This window comes from Mizuhopecten yessoensis, unplaced genomic scaffold (genome assembly GCF_002113885.1).
Source record: "Mizuhopecten yessoensis strain PY_sf001 unplaced genomic scaffold, ASM211388v2 scaffold10191, whole genome shotgun sequence".
NCBI lineage: Eukaryota > Metazoa > Mollusca > Bivalvia > Pectinida > Pectinidae > Mizuhopecten > Mizuhopecten yessoensis.
Window position 1 is genome coordinate 61,118 of NW_018408424.1, and position 26,027 is coordinate 87,144.

At 38.5% G+C, this 26,027-nt stretch overlaps 1 protein-coding gene across 1 annotated transcript; it reads left to right on the forward strand.

The window, feature by feature from the left end:
* Positions 1 to 336: 336 nt before the first annotated feature.
* Positions 337 to 23,229, forward strand: LOC110459714 (fusarin C synthetase-like). The gene is made up of 9 exons (XM_021512095.1): positions 337 to 413; positions 6,895 to 7,111; positions 8,424 to 8,584; positions 8,822 to 9,025; positions 10,782 to 10,963; positions 14,825 to 14,999; positions 15,247 to 21,984; positions 22,314 to 22,481; positions 22,725 to 23,229. The coding sequence occupies exons 2-9, from the start codon at positions 6,900 to 6,902 to the stop codon at positions 23,054 to 23,056; spliced, it is 8,172 nt and encodes a 2,723-aa protein (XP_021367770.1). The 5' UTR covers positions 337 to 413; positions 6,895 to 6,899; the 3' UTR covers positions 23,057 to 23,229.
* The last annotated feature ends 2,798 nt before the right edge of the window (positions 23,230 to 26,027 follow it).

Below are 26,027 nucleotides of genomic sequence, written 5' to 3' on the forward strand. Positions count from 1 at the left end.
CGTGCGTTATCACTGTCAAGAACTAAAGTTGATTTATTAGACTGAAAGCTGAGACCTTATATAAACCATTTGTGTACGTCATGTATTACCTTTTATAATATTAGGACTTTGAGTGAAAGGAGGCGGGGCTTAGTGATACTAGCTTTGGAGGTGCGACGACATGTACTAATGTTTGTACTACTGGAGGCGGAGCGAGGCGTACAACTAATGAAGGCGGGGCTAGCGATCTTGCCATTACCACTATTGGAGGCGGTACCGCAACTGTCGGGCGGAGCTGATATCAGATACATGTATGTAAGCATTGGATCCAACCTTCCTCTACCAAACACCGACATGCTTCCTGTGAGGGATTGTCTGTAAGATATTCATTATCCATGTAGCCAGTTCTCTCGGAGTCCAAGACAACTACAACGGTAAGTTTCCAGCTCTAAAATCATATTTATATAATAGGAATGATCGATGATGGAACAGAATACTTTTTAAATTCAACGAAATAGCAAGGTTTTGAAAATGTTTATAAAAAAGTTGTCTGTCAACATTTTGTTCAAAGCAAAACGTTGTTGGTATAAAAATGAGAACTACACAAACGATTGGATCGCTGTGTAATAAACGTAAATGTTTACATTAAGATGTCAAAACGGGTTACATTCGGGCTAATCAATGTTCTGATAGAACGGGTTTTTCGATAACTCAACACATTACTCCATTAATATTTAACAGATTATTCCATCAATATTGAACACATTACTCCATTAATATTTAACACATTATGCAATTAACATTCAACACATTATGCAATTAATATTCAACATATTTGAACTTAGTTTTTGATATTTCACTCAACTTGCTCAATCTTTTCAAAGGCACAGGACATTCCTACTATGATCGAATAAAGGTATATTAAACTATTTATAATTCTTTTTTATCCAATTGTCAAGTTTAGTTTAATTAAAGACACCGTATTCTAATGATGCGTCAACTTTCTAACCACGGATGTAATTTTGCACTGTTCTGTAAGAAGTTGCATTGCGGCTTATTGACGCCTAACTCAAAAAATGTAATTAAGAGAATATCTTTTTTCTGAAAAAGACTGCCTTTTTTGGAGAATTGTATGTGTACATTTTAAGTTGATGGTCTCTGCTTTATTTTATTGCATGCTTAACTATGTTGTCTGTTCAGAAGTATTTGTAGAACGTCACCTTTTGAGGCTGATTTTGTTTTATTTCATGGTAGCTTTAATTGGCTTTTCACTATGTTGCCAGCTCGAATAGTGATATTATACAATCTGAGAATATGACGTCTTATATTAAAAGTAAATTACATTCAGTAGAGCAATATGGGATTAAAAGTCTAAAAATGGGCGTCTGATTTCATGCGCCAAAGGAAAAAACTAGGAAGAATGACATTGATTGTCATTATTGTCGCCGCGACAAATTAACATTTTGACAATGCATCACAAGATTTCTGAACACAGAGGTACATCCCTTCAATGCGACGTGTTTACATCCCGTCATACTAAACAGGAAGTTCCCGTAACGTAACTGATTCTTACAGATCAGTTGGTTCTGCATTACGAGATTACTGACCGCTTTAACATTGGTGGTTTGTGTTTGTGTGGTTTCCGTTAGGAAGCCAGTGAAGAATGACTGTGACACAAACCCAGAGTCTTGGCAATAAAGTCGATTCCTGACGAAATAACACATATCGCCGTATTATTGTCGAAATTCAATTTACGAATTCCAGATATTAAGGGGACCAATCGATATAGAGGTTTGTTACCCTCTCATATTATAGCTTATACGGATAGAGATGTGTTACCCTCTTATAGTGTAGCTTATACGGGTAGAGATGTGTTACCCTCTCATAGTGTAGCTTATACGTTTAGAGATGTGTTACCCTCTCATAGTGTAGCTTATACGGATAGATATGTGTTACCCTCTCATAGTGTAGCTTATACGGATAGAGATGTGTTACCCTCTCATAGTGTAGCTTATACGGATAGAGATGTGTTACCCTCTCATAGTGTAGCTTATACGGATAGAGATGTGTTACCCTCTCATAGTGTAGCTTATACGGATAGAGATGTGTTACCCTCTCATAGTGTAGCTTATACGGATAGAGATGTGTTACCCTCTCATAGTGTAGCTTATACGGATAGAGATGTGTTACCCTCTCATAGTGTAGCTTATACGGATAGAGATGTGTTACCCTCTCATAGTGTAGCTTATACGGATAGAGATGTGTTACCCTCTCATAGTGTAGCTTATACGGATAGAGATGTGTTACCCTCTCATAGTGTAGCTTATACGGATAGAGATGTGTTACCCTCTCATAGTGTAGCTTATACGGATAGAGATGTGTTACCCTCTCATAGTGTAGCTTATACGGATAGAGATGTGTTACCCTCTCATAGTGTAGCTTATACGGATAGAGATGTGTTACCCTCTCATAGTGTAGCTTATACGGATAGAGATGTGTTACCCTCTCATAGTGTAGCTTATACGGATAGAGATGTGTTACCCTCTCATAGTGTAGCTTATACGGATAGAGATGTGTTACCCTCTCATAGTGTAGCTTATACGGATAGAGATGTGTTACCCTCTCATAGTGTAGCTTATACGGATAGAGATGTGTTACCCTCTCATAGTGTAGCTTATACGGATAGAGATGTGTTACCCTCTCATAGTGTAGCTTATACGGATAGAGATGTGTTACCCTCTCATAGTGTAGCTTATACGGATAGAGATGTGTTACCCTCTCATAGTGTAGCTTATACGGATAGAGATGTGTTACCCTCTCATAGTGTAGCTTATACGGATAGAGATGTGTTACCCTCTCATAGTGTAGCTTATACGGATAGAGATGTGTTACCCTCTCATAGTGTAGCTTATACGGATAGAGATGTGTTACCCTCTCATAGTGTAGCTTATACGGATAGAGATGTGTTACCCTCTCATAGTGTAGCTTATACGGATAGAGATGTGTTACCCTCTCATAGTGTAGCTTATACGGATAGAGATGTGTTACCCTCTCATAGTGTAGCTTATACGGATAGAGATGTGTTACCCTCTCATAGTGTAGCTTATACGGATAGAGATGTGTTACCCTCTCATAGTGTAGCTTATACGGATAGAGATGTGTTACCCTCTCATAGTGTAGCTTATACGGATAGAGATGTGTTACCCTCTCATAGTGTAGCTTATACGGATAGAGATGTGTTACCCTCTCATAGTGTAGCTTATACGGATAGAGATGTGTTACCCTCTCATAGTGTAGCTTATACGGATAGAGATGTGTTACCCTCTCATAGTGTAGCTTATACGGATAGAGATGTGTTACCCTCTCATAGTGTAGCTTATACGGATAGAGATGTGTTACCCTCTCATAGTGTAGCTTATACGGATAGAGATGTGTTACCCTCTCATAGTGTAGCTTATACGGATAGAGATGTGTTACCCTCTCATAGTGTAGCTTATACGGATAGAGATGTGTTACCCTCTCATAGTGTAGCTTATACGGATAGAGATGTGTTACCCTCTCATAGTGTAGCTTATACGGATAGAGATGTGTTACCCTCTCATAGTGTAGCTTATACGGATAGAGATGTGTTACCCTCTCATAGTGTAGCTTATACGGATAGAGATGTGTTACCCTCTCATAGTGTAGCTTATACGGATAGAGATGTGTTACCCTCTCATAGTGTAGCTTATACGGATAGAGATGTGTTACCCTCTCATAGTGTAGCTTATACGGATAGAGATGTGTTACCCTCTCATAGTGTAGCTTATACGGATAGAGATGTGTTACCCTCTCATAGTGTAGCTTATACGGATAGAGATGTGTTACCCTCTCATAGTGTAGCTTATACGGATAGAGATGTGTTACCCTCTCATAGTGTAGCTTATACGGATAGAGATGTGTTACCCTCTCATAGTGTAGCTTATACGGATAGAGATGTGTTACCCTCTCATAGTGTAGCTTATACGGATAGAGATGTGTTACCCTCTCATAGTGTAGCTTATACGGATAGAGATGTGTTACCCTCTCATAGTGTAGCTTATACGGATAGAGATGTGTTACCCTCTCATAGTGTAGCTTATACGGATAGAGATGTGTTACCCTCTCATAGTGTAGCTTATACGGATAGAGATGTGTTACCCTCTCATAGTGTAGCTTATACGGATAGAGATGTGTTACCCTCTCATAGTGTAGCTTATACGGATAGAGATGTGTTACCCTCTCATAGTGTAGCTTATACGGATAGAGATGTGTTACCCTCTCATAGTGTAGCTTATACGGATAGAGATGTGTTACCCTCTCATAGTGTAGCTTATACGGATAGAGATGTGTTACCCTCTCATAGTGTAGCTTATACGGATAGAGATGTGTTACCCTCTCATAGTGTAGCTTATACGGATAGAGATGTGTTACCCTCTCATAGTGTAGCTTATACGGATAGAGATGTGTTACCCTCTCATAGTGTAGCTTATACGGATAGAGATGTGTTACCCTCTCATAGTGTAGCTTATACGGATAGAGATGTGTTACCCTCTCATAGTGTAGCTTATACGGATAGAGATGTGTTACCCTCTCATAGTGTAGCTTATACGGATAGAGATGTGTTACCCTCTCATAGTGTAGCTTATACGGATAGAGATGTGTTACCCTCTCATAGTGTAGCTTATACGGATAGAGATGTGTTACCCTCTCATAGTGTAGCTTATACGGATAGAGATGTGTTACCCTCTCATAGTGTAGCTTATACGGATAGAGATGTGTTACCCTCTCATAGTGTAGCTTATACGGATAGAGATGTGTTACCCTCTCATAGTGTAGCTTATACGGATAGAGATGTGTTACCCTCTCATAGTGTAGCTTATACGGATAGAGATGTGTTACCCTCTCATAGTGTAGCTTATACGGATAGAGATGTGTTACCCTCTCATAGTGTAGCTTATACGGATAGAGATGTGTTACCCTCTCATAGTGTAGCTTATACGGATAGAGATGTGTTACCCTCTCATAGTGTAGCTTATACGGATAGAGATGTGTTACCCTCTCATAGTGTAGCTTATACGGATAGAGATGTGTTACCCTCTCATAGTGTAGCTTATACGGATAGAGATGTGTTACCCTCTCATAGTGTAGCTTATACGGATAGAGATGTGTTACCCTCTCATAGTGTAGCTTATACGGATAGAGATGTGTTACCCTCTCATAGTGTAGCTTATACGGATAGAGATGTGTTACCCTCTCATAGTGTAGCTTATACGGATAGAGATGTGTTACCCTCTCATAGTGTAGCTTATACGGATAGAGATGTGTTACCCTCTCATAGTGTAGCTTATACGGATAGAGATGTGTTACCCTCTCATAGTGTAGCTTATACGGATAGAGATGTGTTACCCTCTCATAGTGTAGCTTATACGGATAGAGATGTGTTACCCTCTCATAGTGTAGCTTATACGGATAGAGATGTGTTACCCTCTCATAGTGTAGCTTATACGGATAGAGATGTGTTACCCTCTCATAGTGTAGCTTATACGGATAGAGATGTGTTACCCTCTCATAGTGTAGCTTATACGGATAGAGATGTGTTACCCTCTCATAGTGTAGCTTATACGGATAGAGATGTGTTACCCTCTCATAGTGTAGCTTATACGGATAGAGATGTGTTACCCTCTCATAGTGTAGCTTATACGGATAGAGATGTGTTACCCTCTCATAGTGTAGCTTATACGGATAGAGATGTGTTACCCTCTCATAGTGTAGCTTATACGGATAGAGATGTGTTACCCTCTCATAGTGTAGCTTATACGGATAGAGATGTGTTACCCTCTCATAGTGTAGCTTATACGGATAGAGATGTGTTACCCTCTCATAGTGTAGCTTATACGGATAGAGATGTGTTACCCTCTCATAGTGTAGCTTATACGGATAGAGATGTGTTACCCTCTCATAGTGTAGCTTATACGGATAGAGATGTGTTACCCTCTCATAGTGTAGCTTATACGGATAGAGATGTGTTACCCTCTCATAGTGTAGCTTATACGGATAGAGATGTGTTACCCTCTCATAGTGTAGCTTATACGGATAGAGATGTGTTACCCTCTCATAGTGTAGCTTATACGGATAGAGATGTGTTACCCTCTCATAGTGTAGCTTATACGGATAGAGATGTGTTACCCTCTCATAGTGTAGCTTATACGGATAGAGATGTGTTACCCTCTCATAGTGTAGCTTATACGGATAGAGATGTGTTACCCTCTCATGGTGTAGCTTATACGGATAGAGATGTGTTGCCCTCTCATAGTGTAGCTTATACGGATAGAGATGTGTTACCCTCTCACATATAGTGTAGCTGACGGCTGTGGACTGGAATCAATACATTGCTCTACCTAGAAGCCTTTCATTTGTAAATTATGGTTCTCTTTCTCAGAAACTGAATAGAACAGTGGTAGAACTATAGATCACCTATTCAAAACAGCCCGAATTCGACATGCTTAACTAGTACATACTTCATTAACAACACCGGATAAAGAATATATTCTATATCACTAAGCTTGCATATTGAACTGACAACTGCAAATTTTAACAATTTTACAAATCAAACTGATGCGACATTTATATAAAAAAAATTATCTTAATATAAAAGTACGAATAAAGTACAAATGTATATGTTATATATGTTAATACAATACACTGTACTTCATATATATCCATACTTAAATCAATAGATTTTTTATACAATGTCATACACAGTGTATATATATATATAACATGTCCTTCCTATTTTTTATCGTTTAAACAGTTTTATTGTTTTATTTAGTTTAATACTATCTAGCGGAAAATAGATTTGGAAATAGCGTTAATTGTTATCACTGCATTTTGCAGTTCTAATGGATGACGACGACAATGCGTTCGCCATTGTCGGCGTGGGGTGTAAGTTTCCTGGAGCTGAGAACCTGGATGAGTTTTGGAGGGTTCTACTTAATGGCGAAAATCACGTGATTCAGATCCCTCCAGAACGCTGGAACGTGGACGCTTTTTACAATGAAGACCCCATGGAACCAGGCAAGACCAATGTCAGGCGGGCAGGATTCATCCGCAAGTACGTTACAGTCACAAACTTGTTGTTTTCTTCAGAAAGATGGTTTACGTATAAATACCTAGGATAGGTTTAACGTTATGGTACGGGATTTCTCTCCTCGCAGGTTCGAGAAGAGAATGTTCCTTCTTTATTCCATTGCATGTCGTAAAATAAAACGTATGTGAGGCCCCCTGAAGGTTGAGGGGTAGTTCCGTCAGTGTCTTCTTAAGGGACATGGAATAAATCCAGGATAAATTTGCTACAAACAAAAAACCTTGACATATTCTTCAACTCCACTTTCAGATATTTTGACGATGTGCTGGTTTAAGTAACAAACAAATATATGGACTGCGTTGATGGTATATATCTCCTCCGGAACTGGAAATCGAAGACGCATTTGAGTAGTTGTACATACATTTCATGCACTTCTCTCAATCTTTAATTTAAAAATTAACAACTACTCCTTATTTTTTTAATTAACAGGATTAATAGGTTAACACGCTTCCCCTTCTGTTTTACCAATAGTAAGATTTAAATGATTTTTGCAACCTCATGAGTTCTAGACGGACAAACAGTTAAAACAGCAGTGTAATTCTCTTTTTTTGTGTATAATTTCTATGGTTCCAAATTTAAAAGGTGTAATCACCTGCGCGTGTGTTACGTCACGCTATGACTTTTTTAGTCAGCTGCCTACTTTCCTCTTTCTTACAACAGTATCAGTAGGAATGGCTTACTACTTATCTGTTCGATAAGCTTGAACATTCCCTTTATTGATAAAACCAGCTCTACTTTCCCAACTTTGGTATTCAAGACCTAATTCTGAATATCACGATTGAGGTGATAGAATTGAAGGGCATGCCAACAAACTTACATCAAAGGTTATCGAGAGATGCAGGATAACAAAGGCCGTTGGCAGGTTTTCTGGTAGCCACCCTGATCTCATTGGGAACTATTATATTTCCTTGTGTGTTCATTCTCAATAATGCTTATTATGCCTTGTTATTTCATTGTCACTACTCAGATAATAGCTTTGATGTGTAGGAGAAAAAAAATATACCCCGTTTAATAAAGATAGTCATGTGCTTGGTCCTACAGGGGGAAAAAACAAAAGCACACCGATCGCTGTTTTTATATTCTTGTGAAGGGCATGCCCGACGGCATAATGTTATCCAGTACTCCCTCCTAACAGTAAACACTACCGCTTTAATAACTGTTTAAGGAAAATCCAAAATGCATGTTTAAGTGGCTTGTTAATGTTGTGTTCATGAATAATCATGATTTTCTGTTTTACAGCTTGTCAAAATTTTAAATGGTTGATATCAATGTTCATCAGGTATGATATGTGGGACAATAAGCTATTTGGAGTCAGTCAGGTGGAGACGGCTAGAATCGACCCCCAGCAAAGATTTGTACTGGACTGTGTCCATATGGCCATGGAGGATGGAGGCATTACGAGAGAAGATCTCAATGAGACGGACACCGGAGTATATATAGGTATAAATTAGATTGGAATATATAGACACACATATATATATATATATGTATTTATACCAGAAGGTATATTGACACCGATGTACATGTATATATTGGTTTATACCATAATGTATATAGACATCGCAGTATATGTATAGGTACAAATCAGATTTTGGTATTTGTGTATCGATACCATTGTATACTTTGGTAACCATCAAGACTGTCATACAGACAACGAATTAATGATACAAATTTCAGGCGCCATGAACGACGACTACCGAGAGTCGGCCAACGACGAGTTGACAGCCATGACGAATTACACGCTGACTGGTTCCAGCCTCAGTATCATAGCTGCACGTGTGTCCTATATTTACAACCTGCTGGGCCCCTCCATGTGTGTAGACACAGCTTGCTCCTCCTCTCTCGTCGCCATCCATCTTGCTATCCAAGCTATCAAATCAGGTAAGAATATCATAGTATCTTCTTCTTTCACAGAAGGAACTAATCTCCTAGTACATTGTACATTATGTATGTTGTGATGACTGTAATGTCCAACCAGAAACTATGCCCTGTTTTTTTTTTATTGCGACAACGATAATTACATGCTCTAAGAACATGTTAAGCACTGGTAACGGTTGACATGACTACGATTACTATTAGATCCGGCGAAAAAGGCTCTATATGCTGTTTTGATGGTTTACGTTAGTCATGCGTTAGTTTACGGTGACGGTCGTTAACGTGTTCTTGCTAACATTTACTATATGGGACAAGTTGTTGAAGAACTTAATTTACTTTAAAAGTCGTGAAAACCCAACAGTTCAAATTGGGATATATTTGTTAATGTGCACTCAGATATATAAACAAATTAAACATAATTGTTTATGTTCACTGATATAGATAAACAAACTATCCACAACTGTTATAATTCACTTACATAGATAATGTTGTTTGTTCAAGTGAACAATAATTCATAGATATTTAAGTCCACAAGAATAAACCGTTAAAACACACGACAATAAATAAAATAGAACGTTGTTGTATATGTAAAAGCATTTTTGAGATTTTATAGACGACTCCATCAAAGTAAAGCAAAGCTAAAATGCAGGTTCAAATATACATGTATCTTCTTTAAATCTTTGAAATTAAATTGTATTACTATGACGCCAACTCATGTCGGCATTTCAATTTTACTTCGTCCCGTTCGGCGATGACAACTTGTCCTTATTCAGACAAATTGTTAGTCCTGCTCAAGGGGTTTAAAGCTTTGTTCACGTGATTCATTTAAGTAATAAACATAGTCCCGTCCCTCGGATTGGCTTTCACTTGAAATTGTACCCCATAAACCGGAAACAATCTACGATTCATTCCTTCAACGTGGAAATTAGTATAAATGTCATGGTTTGAGAGAAACGGTAATCTGAGGGTATGGCGTGCCAAACATATCAATATTAGAACATATTTTTATTTATGTTATAACATTTATATTTTATACTGTAAAATTTGTGCTTCTATTCTATATCGAATGTGCTTTATATTCGAAATTGGATATAAACCCAGTGACTTTGTTGGAGATTTCAATTAAACATAACAAGTTTTATAATGATAAATTGATTTCGAATAAGTATTAAAAAGTATATTTCGAATACAAAGACAAGTTCCGGACTCAAAAACGGGTGTTCGAATAAAACCAAAACAATAATGTTTGAATGTAAAATACAAGTTTTCGAATATAGATAACAAGTTATAGGTATAAAACGGATTAACGCAAGGTGCGAATTTTACAAAAAGACTGTTACGATTCAGAACACAAATCAAACGATATTTAAATATAGCAACCTCTACAAGCCATATACGGTGACGTGTGATGACATACAGAGGTTTTCTCTAGATCCCTTGTGTGTTTTATTACAATCTCAATCAATTTCACTTTATAGAAAATTCGATATCATTTTATTTTACTACTTATTTTATTAAATGCATTGTCCATCCATGGAGAGAATTTTTTCTTTGTTAACCTGATCTCCAGTTTAATATTAGAACAAATGATAAAATTACAAAATGTCCCAGAAAAAAAATCACCTGAATTTTTCATTACGAAGCCTTTGGAATATACATCCAACCAAGAAATAAACAATACAAAACACAGTGTGTTATTTAATCATTGGCAAACCTCACGTGAATACCTTTTTTACAAGAAATTTATCATTTATTATTTCAGGTGATTGCAAGGCTGCAATATGTGGCGGTGTCAACAGTATTTTGTATCCGCATATATTTATTCCGTTGAGCAAAGCCCGGATGGTTTCCGCAACCGGTCAGTGTCAGGCATTCTCAGACACTGCCGACGGATATGCCAGGGGAGAGGGATGTGGTATGGTCATCATAAAGAGCCTTAAACAGGTAGGATATTATGAAAAGTTCTTTTTACACAACCAATAAGAGTTTTTGTGACGTTTCGATGACTAGTACGGTGTGCACACTGTCACCATCTTCAGATAAATACCCAGTGAAGCATATGCACACAAAGGTTTAAAATGTGTACGAGTTGTCTATAAAATCGATGTCGATTCGGCTACGATGTATGTACAATAGTTGTTTAATACTTGGTCATAGATGTTCGAGAGTCTATGAGCCCTAATCTCGATTTAGAACTGGCCCACTGCGGCGTGTCCAGATGGCTTCCTTTATCTGCCGCTTTAACAGATTGCTCTTTCTGTCTAATACTTTGGAGTTATCCCAGTCAATCACATGCTTTTTGTGTGTGGCATGATCTGTGATTGCCGATTTATTTATCTGGGACTCCGACTGCTTCCTTTCTGATCTGGTGAATTTCCTACCTTCTTAGGTTTCCGTATCTTTCCGGTGTTCACCAAAGCGGACCCCAAATCTCCTTCCAGTCTCTTCAATATATGATGCGTCGCAGTTTTTGCATCCGATTTTGTATACGCATTCTGCGACATTTTCTTTATGTGTTTCCTTTCCCAGTAGAGTGTCTAGGAGGACATTGTGCCGTTGGTTTCGTCCTCACATGTACAGTTGATGTTGTTAGTGGCATCTATGGTGTTGAAAAGTGTGGGCAATTACTTCCGTGACCCCTTCTTGATTATCTCAAGTATGTCGTCAACATATCGTTTCCATAAGCTAGGCTTGCATTCTATTGAGGCAGTGGCTATTTAAGGATTGAATTATGTTTTGTTGGGGTGTATGGGGTTTAAACCTCAATTGGTCTTGAGACAAATTTTATGAACTGCGAAGCAGTTTATTTTGAATTTGTCTCAAGACCCATTGAGGTTTATACCGCATAAACCTCAACACAATGGGATTAAATCCTTATATTTACATTCAGAGCGATATTGATATTTGTTCGGATAATTTCTAAAATATCGGTCTTGTGCAAGTCTTACACAATGAAAGGTATACTGGTAAGATGAATAAGCAAATTAAGATGTAAATTATTGTTTGAATTCAATTGAATACTTCTGACAAAACAAAAACAATTTGAAAACAATCTATGAATGGAACTACTTCCCGCGCTCCTCGGAATAACAGAGTAATCAGGTTGATAATATGCTGATGTATTCATACGCCAACTGAAAAGTTCATTGAAAAATAACCTTTAAAATGTTATGTAGGTATATTGAGTCCAAGTTCAGTAGAAATATAAATATTGCCTCTTGCTCCAGATGTTCCCTGAACAAATAAGCCACAATTCAAGACACTCGACTACCTATAGCAGATTGTTGTTGAAAGATGTTGTTTCGGAAACACAACACAAATTGTGTTTCGGAAACACAACACGAATTTGTGTGTCAACACAAATTCCAGCAAATTCATGATGTCATGAATCTGGAGATTTGTGTTTTTACTTCAGGATCTGTCTAATTCTAAGCGTTTCCGAATGATTCTAAGTGCATCGTCAATGGGTGTGTTGGTAAATGAATTCTTCCTGAAAAATGATGGTAGACATAGCGTCAGCTAGATGTTTCGAGTTATTTTCATGGTGTTCCTATTTATCCACTAGCGGTCCATGATGTCTGCTAATGACCAGGAAACATTGTAACCATTGGATCCAGTGGAGTCCACAATAGGCCTCAGTGGGTTTCCCTGCTTGTGGATCTTGGGTGTTCAGTACATTCTAGGAATGTTCTCTGCTGTGGGATACAGATATCTGTATGAGCCTTCTGTAATCCTGCTATCTTGTTATAATTTTGGCATGATGGCTTTTGGGTTGGATTGGTCTGCAGAAGTTCATATGTCTTGTTGTCATGTAGCATTGTTATGACCTTGGCCTCGTAATCGTCAGTGTCCATGACAACTGTTGCCTCCCTTGTCAGCTGGTAATATCGTTATTGATATATCTCTACCTAATGTATGGAGTGCGACCCGTTCTTCTTTCGTCACATTACTTTTTGGTAATTTTGTTGATTTCAAAACCCCCTTCACTAGGGATCTCAGTTGATCAGCCTCAGCATAGCTTAGTTCCCTACATGCTTGTTCTGTGGCTAAAACAAAATCATCAACTAGGATTTTATCTGGAACGAAGTCATAGTTCTTACCCTTAGCGTTCATGTTATGTTTAGAAAAAATAAAAGGTAGGATATTGACCCTATTATACCGACAGGAAATTTCTGTAATGTAACACTGTTTTGTAGACATATGTGATATGTACTACTTCCATGATTTAAATTTATAACGTCATAAGCTCACCTGGCCCTTTGCCGTGGCGCGGCGTCCGGTGTCCGTCCGTCGTCCAGAGTCCGTCCGTCTTCCAATGTCAGGATTTTACTTTAAACGGCTTCTTCTAAATAACCAAAAAATATAGGGTGGTGATATTTGGCCAGAAGCACACTTGGATGAAGGGCTATCCAAATTTGTGGAAATGAATGACCTTCGCTCATATTCAATGTCACAGGGGTCAAATATGTTAAAACCTTTTAAACAACTTCTTCTGAATAACCAAAAAGGACCAGGTGAGGGTATTTGGTCAGTAGTATGCTGTGATATAGGGCTAGCAAGTTTGTTGAAATGAATTACCTTCACTCATGTTCATGGTCACTGGAATAAAATATGTTGAAACATTTAAATGACTTTTTCTGAATAACCAAAATGTCCAGGGTTTGATGATATTTGGCCAGAAGTATGCGCACATAAAGTGCTACAAGTTTGTTCAAATGAATGACCTTTACCCAAGGTCACATAGGTCATATAAGTAAAAAAAATTAAACGACATCTCCTAAATAAAAATGGTTAGGATGATGATATTTTGCCAGTAGGCCTAGCATGCTGGGTGAAAAGTAAAAAAAAAATGTTCTAAAGAATGGCCTTGAATTTTATAGGTCACAGGTGTAAAATATATTAAAACCTTAAAATGACTTCTTTTGAATAATTGAAATGTAAAAATGAATTGCCTTAAGTCTGTGCATCTGAATGACAATGACACTTTCAAGGTTCCATCTGGTAAATTGTGTATCAATCTTTAAAAGTAATTTTCTTAATAAACAAAAGGTACAGGGTGGTGATATTTGGCAACTTGCATTCTCGGATAAAGGGCTATATAGCTTGTTTAACAGTATGTCCATGTTCTTTTGAATGAATTCGAGTCTAGACACCGATATTTTGCCTGTAGCTTTAGTCCACTTTTAAGGTAACATTTGTGAGATTTATATCAGGTGAGCGATGCAGGCCCGGTGGGCCTCTTAATTTTGGTTAGTCATTGGTATTTCATTTTTGTGAGATTCAAGGAGATTGTATGAATGTCATTATGTCGAGACTTGACTTGATGCATCAAATAGCCCTCCTCACTTGACATTATCGTCACAACCATGTTGATATAAGTTCCAGTCAGTTAACATATTAGATAACTTATATTGTGAGTTTGCTAGTTTTGACTGAAATAATTTGAGATACTAATAATTTAAGGTTCTTATAAACCGCTTTAGCATAACCTAGTTCGTAGGTCGTCCCAAAGCGGTTCACTGTGGAGCATACAGCCGGTGCTGTCATTTCGGTGCTCACAGCTAGCATTTAACAGTTCTAGCAAAGCCCAACCAAGTACTCATTTACAGCTGAGTTGACTAGATCAAGCAGAGTATAGTAGCTTGCTCAAAGTTACAACACAGTGCCATGCCATGACTCGAACCCGCAACCCTTCGGTCACGAGCCCGGCGTCCTACCACTAGACTACCGTGCCTCCCAATAAACCATAAACAGTCCGTCCAGATTATTACAAGTTTTAATTGTTGTTGCGTTATTGGGATTTAGGCAAAACTAGACGGGAACAAGATCTGGAGCGTGATGGTTACAGGATGTAACCAGGACGGTCGCACCGCCACTCCGATTACAGCGCCATCTGGTAGACAGCAATCAGCTCTTCTTGAGCGCGTATACCATGACTACAAAGTCGACCCTAGGGTTATTCAGTATGTTGAAGCACATGGTAAGCACGTCTTCATATTCTTATTTGATCAATATAATTCGTGTTTTTTTATAATTTTAAAACTGTATTGAAATAAATAAATTACAAAGCAAATTCAATACAATTCATTACATATTTTTTTTATCACAAACAATGCTACATTTTTATGACAATACGCGTTTCTGAATTTTCTAGAAAGATAATGTAAATGAGGAGACAATAATGTGTAATATTCATCTCTGAAATTTAATGAATTTCTCTTGCAAAGGTACTGGTACACCAGTCGGGGATCCTATCGAAGCCAACAGCTTGGGAGCCTTCTTTTCTAAAGGAAAAAGCATCCCCGAAGGCGAAGCCGACGTAAGGATAGGATCGGTTAAGACAAACATCGGTCACCTTGAATCGGCAGCTGGCATTGCTGGTCTCATAAAAGTTATGCTAATGATGCAGCACGGCAAAGTAGTTCCCTCCCTTCACTTTCGAAATTCAAACCCTAAGATAAATTTTGGCAACTTCAACTTTGAAGTTGCCACCGGCATTACGGATTGGAACCCTCTTCCTGATGGAACCAGGATGTCGTGTGTAAACTCCTTTGGATTCGGTGGTACCAATAGTCATGCAATCATCAAACAGCTCCCGAACACAGAAAAAAAGCACCACAATTCTTGTGAAGATGAAAAGTCTATTGACCACTTTGTGACGCTGTCAGCAGTTGATATTTCTTCCATCAAACTAGGACTAGAGAGATTTGCCGCTAAGCTGAAGACTGGAATGTACAATATCTGTGACGTGTCCTATACGTCCATCATGAGGAGAGATCACTTCGGTTATCGCGTGGCGTTCTCAGCAAAAGACTGTATGGAACTTGCTGAAAAATGCGAAAAACAGGCGAACTCGATTAAGTCCGTCAAAGCCCCTGGATTCAGCAAACCAAACATAGTCTTCTTGTGCTGTGGCGTTGGAACTTCTTGGAATGGGATGTGTAAAGAAATGATGGAAAAAGAACCCGTTTTTCGTTCTGAAGTTGAGAAGGTAGACAGTCTCCTGCGCCCTCTTTGTGGCTGGTCCATCGCAGACCGATTCCGTGATGGGATAGACGTACAAGACCCCCTCACAAGCCATTTGGCAATATTTACTTGTCAGATAGCACATGCAAAGCTTTGGGATTTCTATGGTATTTCACCTGACGCAGTACTTGGCCAATCAGTAGGAGAGGTGGCAGCAGCTTGTATAGGTGGGGCGCTCTCTCTTTCGGATGCAGTCGAGGTTATCTACCATCGATCAAGGATACTCGCCAATGCTACTGGTGGTAAAATGATGGTAGTTGGAAAATGTCCAGTGGAGCATGTGCAAGCGGTTTGTGACAAATTTCCTGGACAAATCAACATAGCTGTACAGAATAGTCCGGTTAGTTGTACGCTTTCTGGTGATAGTGATGTCATAGATGAGGTAAAAAGTCTGCTCACAGAAGATGAAGAATTGAAGGACAAACCTTTCATCAAACAGCTTGACGTAAAATGTGCTTACCACAGCCACCACACAGAACAGGCAAGTATCGAACTAGAGACCCATTTAGATGGCTTGTCAGGGCAACAGCCAACATGCTCCCTTATCTCGACAGTCACTGGTGAATTGGCAAAGGATAAAGACTTTACAACCGCAGAATATTGGAAAAAGAACGTCAGAATGCCTGTTTTGTTACAAAATGGAATTGAAGCAGCAAAGAAAGAAGGTCCCTTTAACATATATGTTGAGATTGGTCCTAGGCCTGTTCTTCGTGCCCATTTACCTGACATAATCGAACCAAAAGAGGCCGGTGCATTTGGTTCAATGACGACAGAAAAGGAGCATTCTACTATATCTACATCTTTGATGGAGCTGTACAAAGTAGGTTGCAATCCTAACTGGGACAATCTCGTCACACATGGTGGACTAACCGACATTCCTACTTATGCTTTCAATGAGGTGAAATCACTTTTTGAACCTGACACACGACGGTTGATGGTTCAGGGTATTGGCAACACAAATACAAATCACTTGTGCGTAGAACGGATGCCGGGAGACGGAATTCAGTTCAGGATTGACATAAACCCATCCAAAACACCGTTTGTGTATGAGCATGTAGTTGGTGGTACTATTTTGCTTCCCGGAGCCTTCTATTCAGACGTTGCCTTAGAGATAGGAAAACAGGTTTTCGAGACATCCATGCAAAATTTACAAGTAACAACACGGTTTCTGCGTCCTTTGAGACTAGTGCAAGGAAAAGCTAGCGTTCCGGAGGCGATTGTGACAGAAGAAACACAGTCTAAAGCAACATTTGGAGTTTTCAACAATGATGAAAAAATTGCTCATTGTACTATTTCAACTGATATCAGTGAGAATAGTCCCAAGCATTTGAATCTCTTATCAATCAGAAAGCGTTGCAAGTCAAGCCAGACTGCAGCAGAAACATATAGTAAACTTGAAAGCCTTGGTTTCTCATATGGAGATGATTTAAAGATCATTGGTGATGCAGTTAGGAACGAAACAGAATGTTTGGTTGACATCAACCTGACAGAGGGCATAGTTCGAGATCTGCAAAATACCAATGTCCATCCAGCAGTTTTGGATGGTCTTCTTCAAACATCAGGCGTTCTCGACATAGAAGCAGACAATACAATGACAGTTCTACCTGGAGGAATAGGACGTCTCAGGATCAACAGGCCCCTGGAACGACACATGTATGCATATGTTCAAATGGTCGAAAGAACGGAGGAAAGTATGACATACAATGCCTTACTGTTATCAAAAGATGGTAGTGTTATCGTCGAAATCAAAGATTTCCTGGTGGTTATAATTGGCCCACAACAGGAGAGCAAGAAAAAAATGGCATACCGAATACAATGGCAGAGGAAAAAGGCATCAGTATCCAATGGAAAGGAAGCTGAAAAGGTTACAACGGTCATTGTGACATTGGTGAAAGACAAGGCAGACGAACTGGCAGAAAGTTTGTCAAATACTGACGCAACGATTATCAATGCCGAAAAAAAATCATTTAAGGATGATCTAAGCGCAATCTTAAACGACGCACAGCGACGACCGCAGGTTTTGATATTCATCGCAGAAGCTCAGGAGGGCGTCAGTGACTCTGGAAGTGATGAGATATATCAAGCTGTCTTAAGAAACTGCAGTACAATGCTGGGCATATCACAAACCATGGCACAGGTCAATGTCACCATACCGGTATTCGTGGTCACAATGGGAACTCAAGAAACTCGTAATACTGATGCTACTGTATTCGGTGTGGTGGGAGCGGAGCTGTGGGGGATGGTGAGATGTATAATACGTGAACATCCACTAAATGTCACTCTTCTTGATACTCATCTTTCCTTGAAGGATACAGCTCCACTTGTCCGCACTTTGATGGCTGGAGGCAATCAAACGCTGCAGGATCTACCGGAACTGTTACTTCTAGAAGATGGCATTTTTGCAAATGAGTTTGCCGAAGACGACGAAGAAGGGTGCAACTCTAGGTGGGTAGACTTTGACGAAGGATTCGAGCTCCAATTGAAAAGCAGACACCCTGATGACATTCAGGACACGTTCTACATCATACAGCAGTCACAAAGTAGTTCTGGAAATCATTTAAATTTAACACTGGAAACCGTGGTTCTACATGATCCTGATGTGTACCCACTCACCCTTCAGTCTGCTGAGAGTAGTGTTCCATTGTGGATAGAAGACAATGAAGATGGGTTTGATATACTAACATTTGAAGCTCTGGGATATCCTACAGAGAAAAAACAGGAACGTCTCGTGGCTTGCTATCCAATGAGTGTTCAAAGTAAAGTAACTGTTCCAAAGGAATGTACTTGCAGGATTGATGATATTTCTGGATACAAACCAGGTTTGCTCCAACTTGCAGCGGTTGTTTGGCAACTGAAGGAAACTGTTACAAAAACATCAATCACAATCGTTTCACGCAAAAATGATTCGAACATTACTCCCTTGATGTTGAAATCGATGCTTAGTACGAGTGAGGGTTTGGATTCAACATGTGTAACGTATGAAGACCTTTGTAACAGTTCCACAGGAACCACAGCAGAAACACTCGTTGTCTTATCAAGTGTAAATGGACAGGCACTTACCAGAATGCTTGAAACATGCACAAATGTGAAAAGAGTGTTGTCACTTCAGAGATATCTCCCAAAAGCCGTTGTTCGTTCTGCGGAACGATTGCACCCGGACATTCAGTACATTACTTTGGACAACGAAGAAATGCTTGGACAAAAACAGTTAGAAAAGACTGTACCAAGAGTTATCAAATGGCTTATGAAAAACGCTGACAAACTAAATGCAGAATCGGCCGTACTTGGTAAAACCATGCACCTGACACGACAAAATACAGACAAAAGCAGTGATAACAAAAAGCTGAAAATTTCTAAAGAACAAGCAGTACGACGGGATGGTTGCTATGTAGTGACGGGGGGCCTGACAGGCCTTGGATGGGAAATTGTCCAGCATCTAGCGCGCCATGGGGCTGGTCTAATTGTTACTCTCTCAAGAAGACAACCAGATGGGGAGAAAAAAGCTGAAATCAAGCAGTTGGAGGACAATAGCAAATCAAAAGTTGCTTCCCTTTCTGCTGATGTTTCTAATAGTGAATCTGTAGAGGAGGCCTTTCGTACTATACAGTCAAACTTTCCTCAGTACAAAATCAAAGGCATATTTCATGGGGCTGGTGTGCTTGCAGATTCAATGTTCTTTAAAATGACAGAGGAACATCTTCGAACCGTACTTTTGCCAAAAGTTGTCGGAAGCTGGAACCTTCACAAAGTATCAAAGAATTTCAATCTTGACTTCTTTGTCATGCATTCTTCAATGACATCTGTTATGGGAAATATAGGACAGAGTAACTACGGAGCTGGCAATTCATTCATGGACTCACTTGCGCACCTCAGGAAAGCTAGTGGAATGTGTGGGCAGAGCATCAACTGGGGTCCTTTGTCTGTTGGTATGCTCAAAGACAACAAAACAGAGGATGACCTTGCCATGCGTGGATATATCTCTCTTGACGTTCCAAAGATCCTAACATGTCTACAAAACGCTATGATGATGGAAGTCCCTCAAATCACATATGGAATTTTTGATTGGAACATCGTAGGAAGAGAATTGCTCAACCCAGCTATGATGAGAGTTCGCCAGAGGTTCAAGACATTTGTAAATGCAGGAAAAAGCCGACAAAACAAAACCGCCATAGAGTTAGACTATGATTTGGACAACATTGAAAATGTTACAAAGTTTATTATAGCTATTGCTAGCGAGGTTCTCGGCATCGATGCGGATATGCTTACACCAACCACTGCCTTCAACGAGTTGGGAGTGGACTCCATGCTTGCCATGACTTTCGCTAACCAAATCGCGGAGGTCACCAATTGTCAGATACCAATCATCATGCTGATGTCGGAGGATACGACGATTGGTAGTATCGCCGAGTACCTGATGGAGAATATGTCGGGCGAGGAAGAAGAAGACGAAAGTATGGAACACAAACTTACCTATTCGGAGAAGAGGTACTACGACAAGTTTCTGAATGATCCCATGTCGCCAGGACTTTTCATTTGCCTAGATATTGACGTCATTATATCAATTGCTATTCCAGAGATATGGAAAAGTTTCTTGTATCAGATTCACGGAAAATATCCATTGATGAGGACCTTGTTTGTACCAGATGAAGACAGCGAATCGAAAGACGAAATGAAGAAGATCGTCATCTCACCGGAGGATGTGGAAGTAGATTTCCAAGAGGTACCTTTGCGAGAAATAAACTCAAGAGATCGTGTTCCATCTCCCCGAGAACGGTATATGTTCAACCCTGCCAAAGACTTACCTCTTCGTGTTCTTTACGCAAACGATGGCAAAAAATGTCGAATGCGCTTCGTCTTTAATCATTTGTGCTTTGACAACACGTCTGTGATGCTTTTCCTGGGAGAGATTCAATCATTTGGAAGGACATATCCGGACATTTCTATCACCATGCCTACAACGACATATGATATTCCAAAAATGGTATACAAACGTCTCAAGAAAGATGCAACTCCGATGGAAACCTTCTGGAGGAATAGAATCCCGAACAATCTTCAACCGGTAACGTTCTTTCCATCATCTGACTATAAGTGTGATCCAACAAGGGTGGCCTTTGCGAGGATACAGACACCTAAGAAGCTGATTATGAAAATATCACAGCTTGTCCAAAAGAACAACTGGACGCTTTTTCAGTTCATGCAATCAACTTACCAACTCTTTCTCCATTTGCTTCTCGGAGTTGACTGCGTTCCGCTTCTGACTATCATTGACCTGAGGCTGCATTTCCCTGCCCTCAACAAGGACATATCTACCCTTGTGAATACGGTTCCGCTCTTTCAAGAGTTTAGCAACCTTGATCAAATGCTTATTGATATGATCACGCAAAATGCGTCTAAGACCAGGAAGTGCTTGGAGAATAGCCTGTTCCCTCTAAAAGAAATAGAGGGAATTATTGCGGAACAACTAGAACCTCTTTCAGTGCTTAGGCATCAGATCATTTTTGAGGAATCAAGCGTGTCAAAGGAGGTAAGAATGGAGGACACAAACCTCGAAGAAGTTTTACCAGACTCGGTTTTGAAAGGTTCTAACTCACAAAAACCGATGATACAAATGGTAAACACACTAACCGGAAGCTACAGCAAGGAAAGCGTGATGCGCGTTTGGCACGATAGGACAACACACGATATTGACCTTGAACTTGAATACAACTCAAGTTTCATTGACAAGAAGGCTGGGAAGGACTTCTTGAACGCCTATGTCAAACTGTTGGAGAAACTAGTCAGAAAACCTCAACTCACCATTGGAGATGTAAAAGAGCAGCTCGGTCACAAATTCCAAAAGAAAGGTAGAGGTTTCTCCGCAAAACTGAGGAAGCGGCAACGGAAGCTGGGCAATTCGGAAATGTCATACGGAAATACTCCCCAACAAACAATCCATCACGGTAAATAAGAACGTTACTCGATTTCTAGTTCGAAAAATAGCTATATACCACAAAATGGTTTGAATATATTTGTGTCGCATGCATTTTGCGGGCCAATAATTTAAAATTGTGATTTTTTTTTTTTAATTCTGGATTTGGAAATATTATGAATTGAAACTCTGGTTAAATTTGTTTTAATTTCTTTTATGCGAAAAGCTGAGCTTTTTGAAAAGAACCAATGTCATACAAGCATTTCTTTACTCGGTTTAAAGATACATATATTCCTCTTGAGTTTTAAAATAACCCAATTTATATAGACTCGTGAAGAATTGACTTTTGCGTGTTTTCAGGATCGTTTTACAAACAGACGTCGAGTGGCTGGGACCATAAGGTGGATCTGTCCCTTCTTGATGTTGGTCCGAGCGGGAAGTCGTTTAGTGTCTTGAGATGGGGAGAGGACGGGGAAAAGGAGCTCAACTTCTCCAAAGTTTCGGAGATAAGAAAAACGTCCGTCGGAGGTAAGTTCATGTCCGTCTATACAAGGTAGGAGAAGCGTTACACAATATCCATTGGATTGATGGGAGAAAACAGCGTCTACATATTATGTTGCTTAATACTTAAATGAAAATGAATATATATATTTGAACTGACATTGAAAGTTATTTATTTATATATCTGTATACATTCCAATTGCTTATTAGCACCTTGTTATTTCTGAAATGTGATATTACAAATTTCCTTTCAACGCTTTTGTCTTACAGAAATGCAAGTTCTGATAGTCAAGAATGGAAAACGTGACTTTGTATTCAAAACACCTGATCCATATCTCCTTGATGACTGGGTCAATTTAATCAAGCCGCGACTCTCAAAGGTATCTGACAGTTTTGAAGAAAAACCGAATAAGACCATGATGCTCGAAAACGGACCTTCATCGACCACTGTCCTTGATAGTGACATCATCTTGAACCGATCAGAGTCACGTGACAGCGCTTACGACACCATAGACGAGGAAGATGAAAATGTGATGGTACCACGTTTAACCCAACACTCGTCTCAAAATGGGCTCTTTGATGCTCCCCAAACATATCTCTAATCTCTGATCTCATGACGGACTATGGTTCTAAATCAGACTGAAAACTGTAAAACCAATGCATTTTCATATATGATTTTGATATTATACATAATAGTATTACTGGAAAGGTTTTGATTGGTGTCATTGTTTCTTGTGTAGATACAAACAATAATGTTTAAAACCAAGTTTTGATACAAACCGTATTGCTCATTTTTTTGTGAAGAAACAAAATACTGTCGTGTTCAACATAACTTTGTAAAGATATATGTGTAGTGCTCATTTACATTTACATTACCGTGCACGTGCACTGAAATTATTACTAAGAGGCCCGATAAATGACCTGGCCCCACTTGTATAAAACATCTCAACTCTTGAGATTTCCTCAAGTATAAGATTTCCCCTAGACTATACATTGCTTGAGATTTTCCTCAATTTTGAGATGTTTTATACAAGTGGCCCCAGTGGCCTTAAATTCTGTACTACCATAAAAATTATGAAATGAATATTAAAATGAAATATCCCACCAACTGAGACCCCTTGGTTAAATATTAGACTTAGATATGATATAGGTAGTTGTTTTTCGAAAGTCGAGGATAAAAAAAAGGAAAGGGAGATAAATCAAATATAACGAATAAATATTTCGATTAATAGACACAAGAAAACAAATCTTAGACATAAGTCTATATTAAGGCTATTTCCATTTAACTGGAAAGGAAAAGTAACGCTAAACGTTAAAACAAAGTTTGTATATATGTATATAATTATTAGTTCTGCCAATATCTTAAATAAATAGAAAAAATAAATAAAAAAAGTATCTATTAATCGAGTCTTCCACAAGGAATAACGAGGGATTTTTGCATACATTATAAACCCCTCCCCACCCCACCTGATTGAGAAGAAATAGAGAAACAGACGTTCTGATATAGTCTAGTATGAAATAGACATTAGTTATTTTTATTCGGGAAGGGGGCATGATATGCAAAATAATGTATGGAAACAATGTTGTGTGGTACATTTTAAAGCCGAGGAGAAACACGATTTTTGCATTATACATTTACATTCAAACCTGCAACATCGTGTTTTTTGATAGATATACATATTGCTTCTTTATGAATTATTAATCTTTATATCTAATGCATAAATAATGACAACGTAAACATGTTTGATACACTAGCGACACCTTTATATATACGTACTGCTTTCAATAGTGGCATCTTTATACGTACTGCTTTCAATAGTGACACCTTAATACGTACTGCTTTCAATAGTGACACCTTTATTGTTGCTTATGTACTAACTTACACCACCAGACAACAGGGGAGATAAATCGAAAAGTCTTATGCTGATCCATGGTCTCTATTTGTAGATCTCATAATCTATGAGTTAAGACGAAACAGAAATATTCATATGATATAATATATATTTGCTAAGTAATAAAGATTAAATGCAGAATTGTCTTAGAATGAAGATATCAGTAAGTGATGACCTACCTTTGATGTCTTAAATTCTACACAGGGGATAAGTAAAGTTCAAACGTAGTGATTGATTAAACTGTTATAAATCTAAATGTAGACACCTGCCTCATCAAGTTATAACACTTGGTCCTCTTATAACCGGCTCAGTGCTAGTCATGCCTTCGTTTATATGGTGTATGCTTACGGAATGGAACGAGGGTTGGCGTATTGATATTATAATTGTTTATTTGCATACAATAATTATAAAAGACAATATTTTTATAATGAACTATTCACTGATAACAGTGTGATTTTGGCTTGTTCAGAATATTAATTATTCTAAACACGATAAATGACAGTGCACTTACGACTCGTCCAAAATGGTAACAAATTATATAATACATGTACCGGGATTCATTTTGAAATGTTCATTTTATGAGTTGAAAAAAACATACTCAAAAATGATTAGAAATTAAAACTATTAATTTTATTAATGGCTTGAGTCCTTTTTGTGTTTTGTTTTACCTTAATTTTAAATTCAATGTGTTATTATATTCATTCTCGATATATATGTCGTTCCGACTACATACATATGTACAGTAAATAACCTCCCGAGCTCCGCATAGGTTAGCCACATGTCTAACAGAAATCGCTAATTGGAATCGAAGTAAGAAAACGTCTCTATACGTAAATAAAAAATAAACACATTGAAGTTAAAAAGCATTAATGTGTTTCAGCACTGTAAAACTGTATGCCGAGTATGGCTATAAAGTGTGACATATACACCCGGCCCAGAATTCTGCGAGAGAAAATAGTCGCTATACTGGGTTTTTTATGTAACACATTTGATTTATATTTTGATATATCGTATTTACGGTATAGCTTTTCTTATTTAAAGGAAACATTTAAAAAATTAAGTGGAATATTTGTATCAGTCACAAATAGCAAATTCGGAGTTAAAACATTTTCGGTCAAGTAATTATAAGTAATTATTTATTTTACAACAATTAGAAAACAAGTTATTTCAACTTATATTAGTCACTCTTGTTGGCCCGTATGTTAGCGCGCTGAGGGTCTGAATGTGGAAGGAAACCAGATTACGTGGGGAAAACCTATGTGGGCGGGCAGGTGACCCCATACCTTTTTTTACGTTCGACCGGGGAATCGATCCACGGCTGCCTTGGTGGAAAGCAAGTGCGCTATCCACTGCACCACCTGACCACCCAAGGTCAAGTAATAAGGGTCAAGTAATTCAAGATATTCCGTTCATAATCTTCAACATGTGAAATAAATAAGTCAAGAATTAATTACATGGTACACTGTACCACATCTAAATAAAAATAAAAAACACAAATATATAACTTATGCTACATTTTATTAACGGAGAAAAACAAGAATTATTCCCGAATCCCAATAATTAATATGTTGAATATTGAGGTTTATCAGAATTTCCATGCAAATTATTTTCCATTTATAGTACTTACATGTATAACCAGTTATTGTTGAAATAAAACATGTATTCAACTTAAGACCCCCCC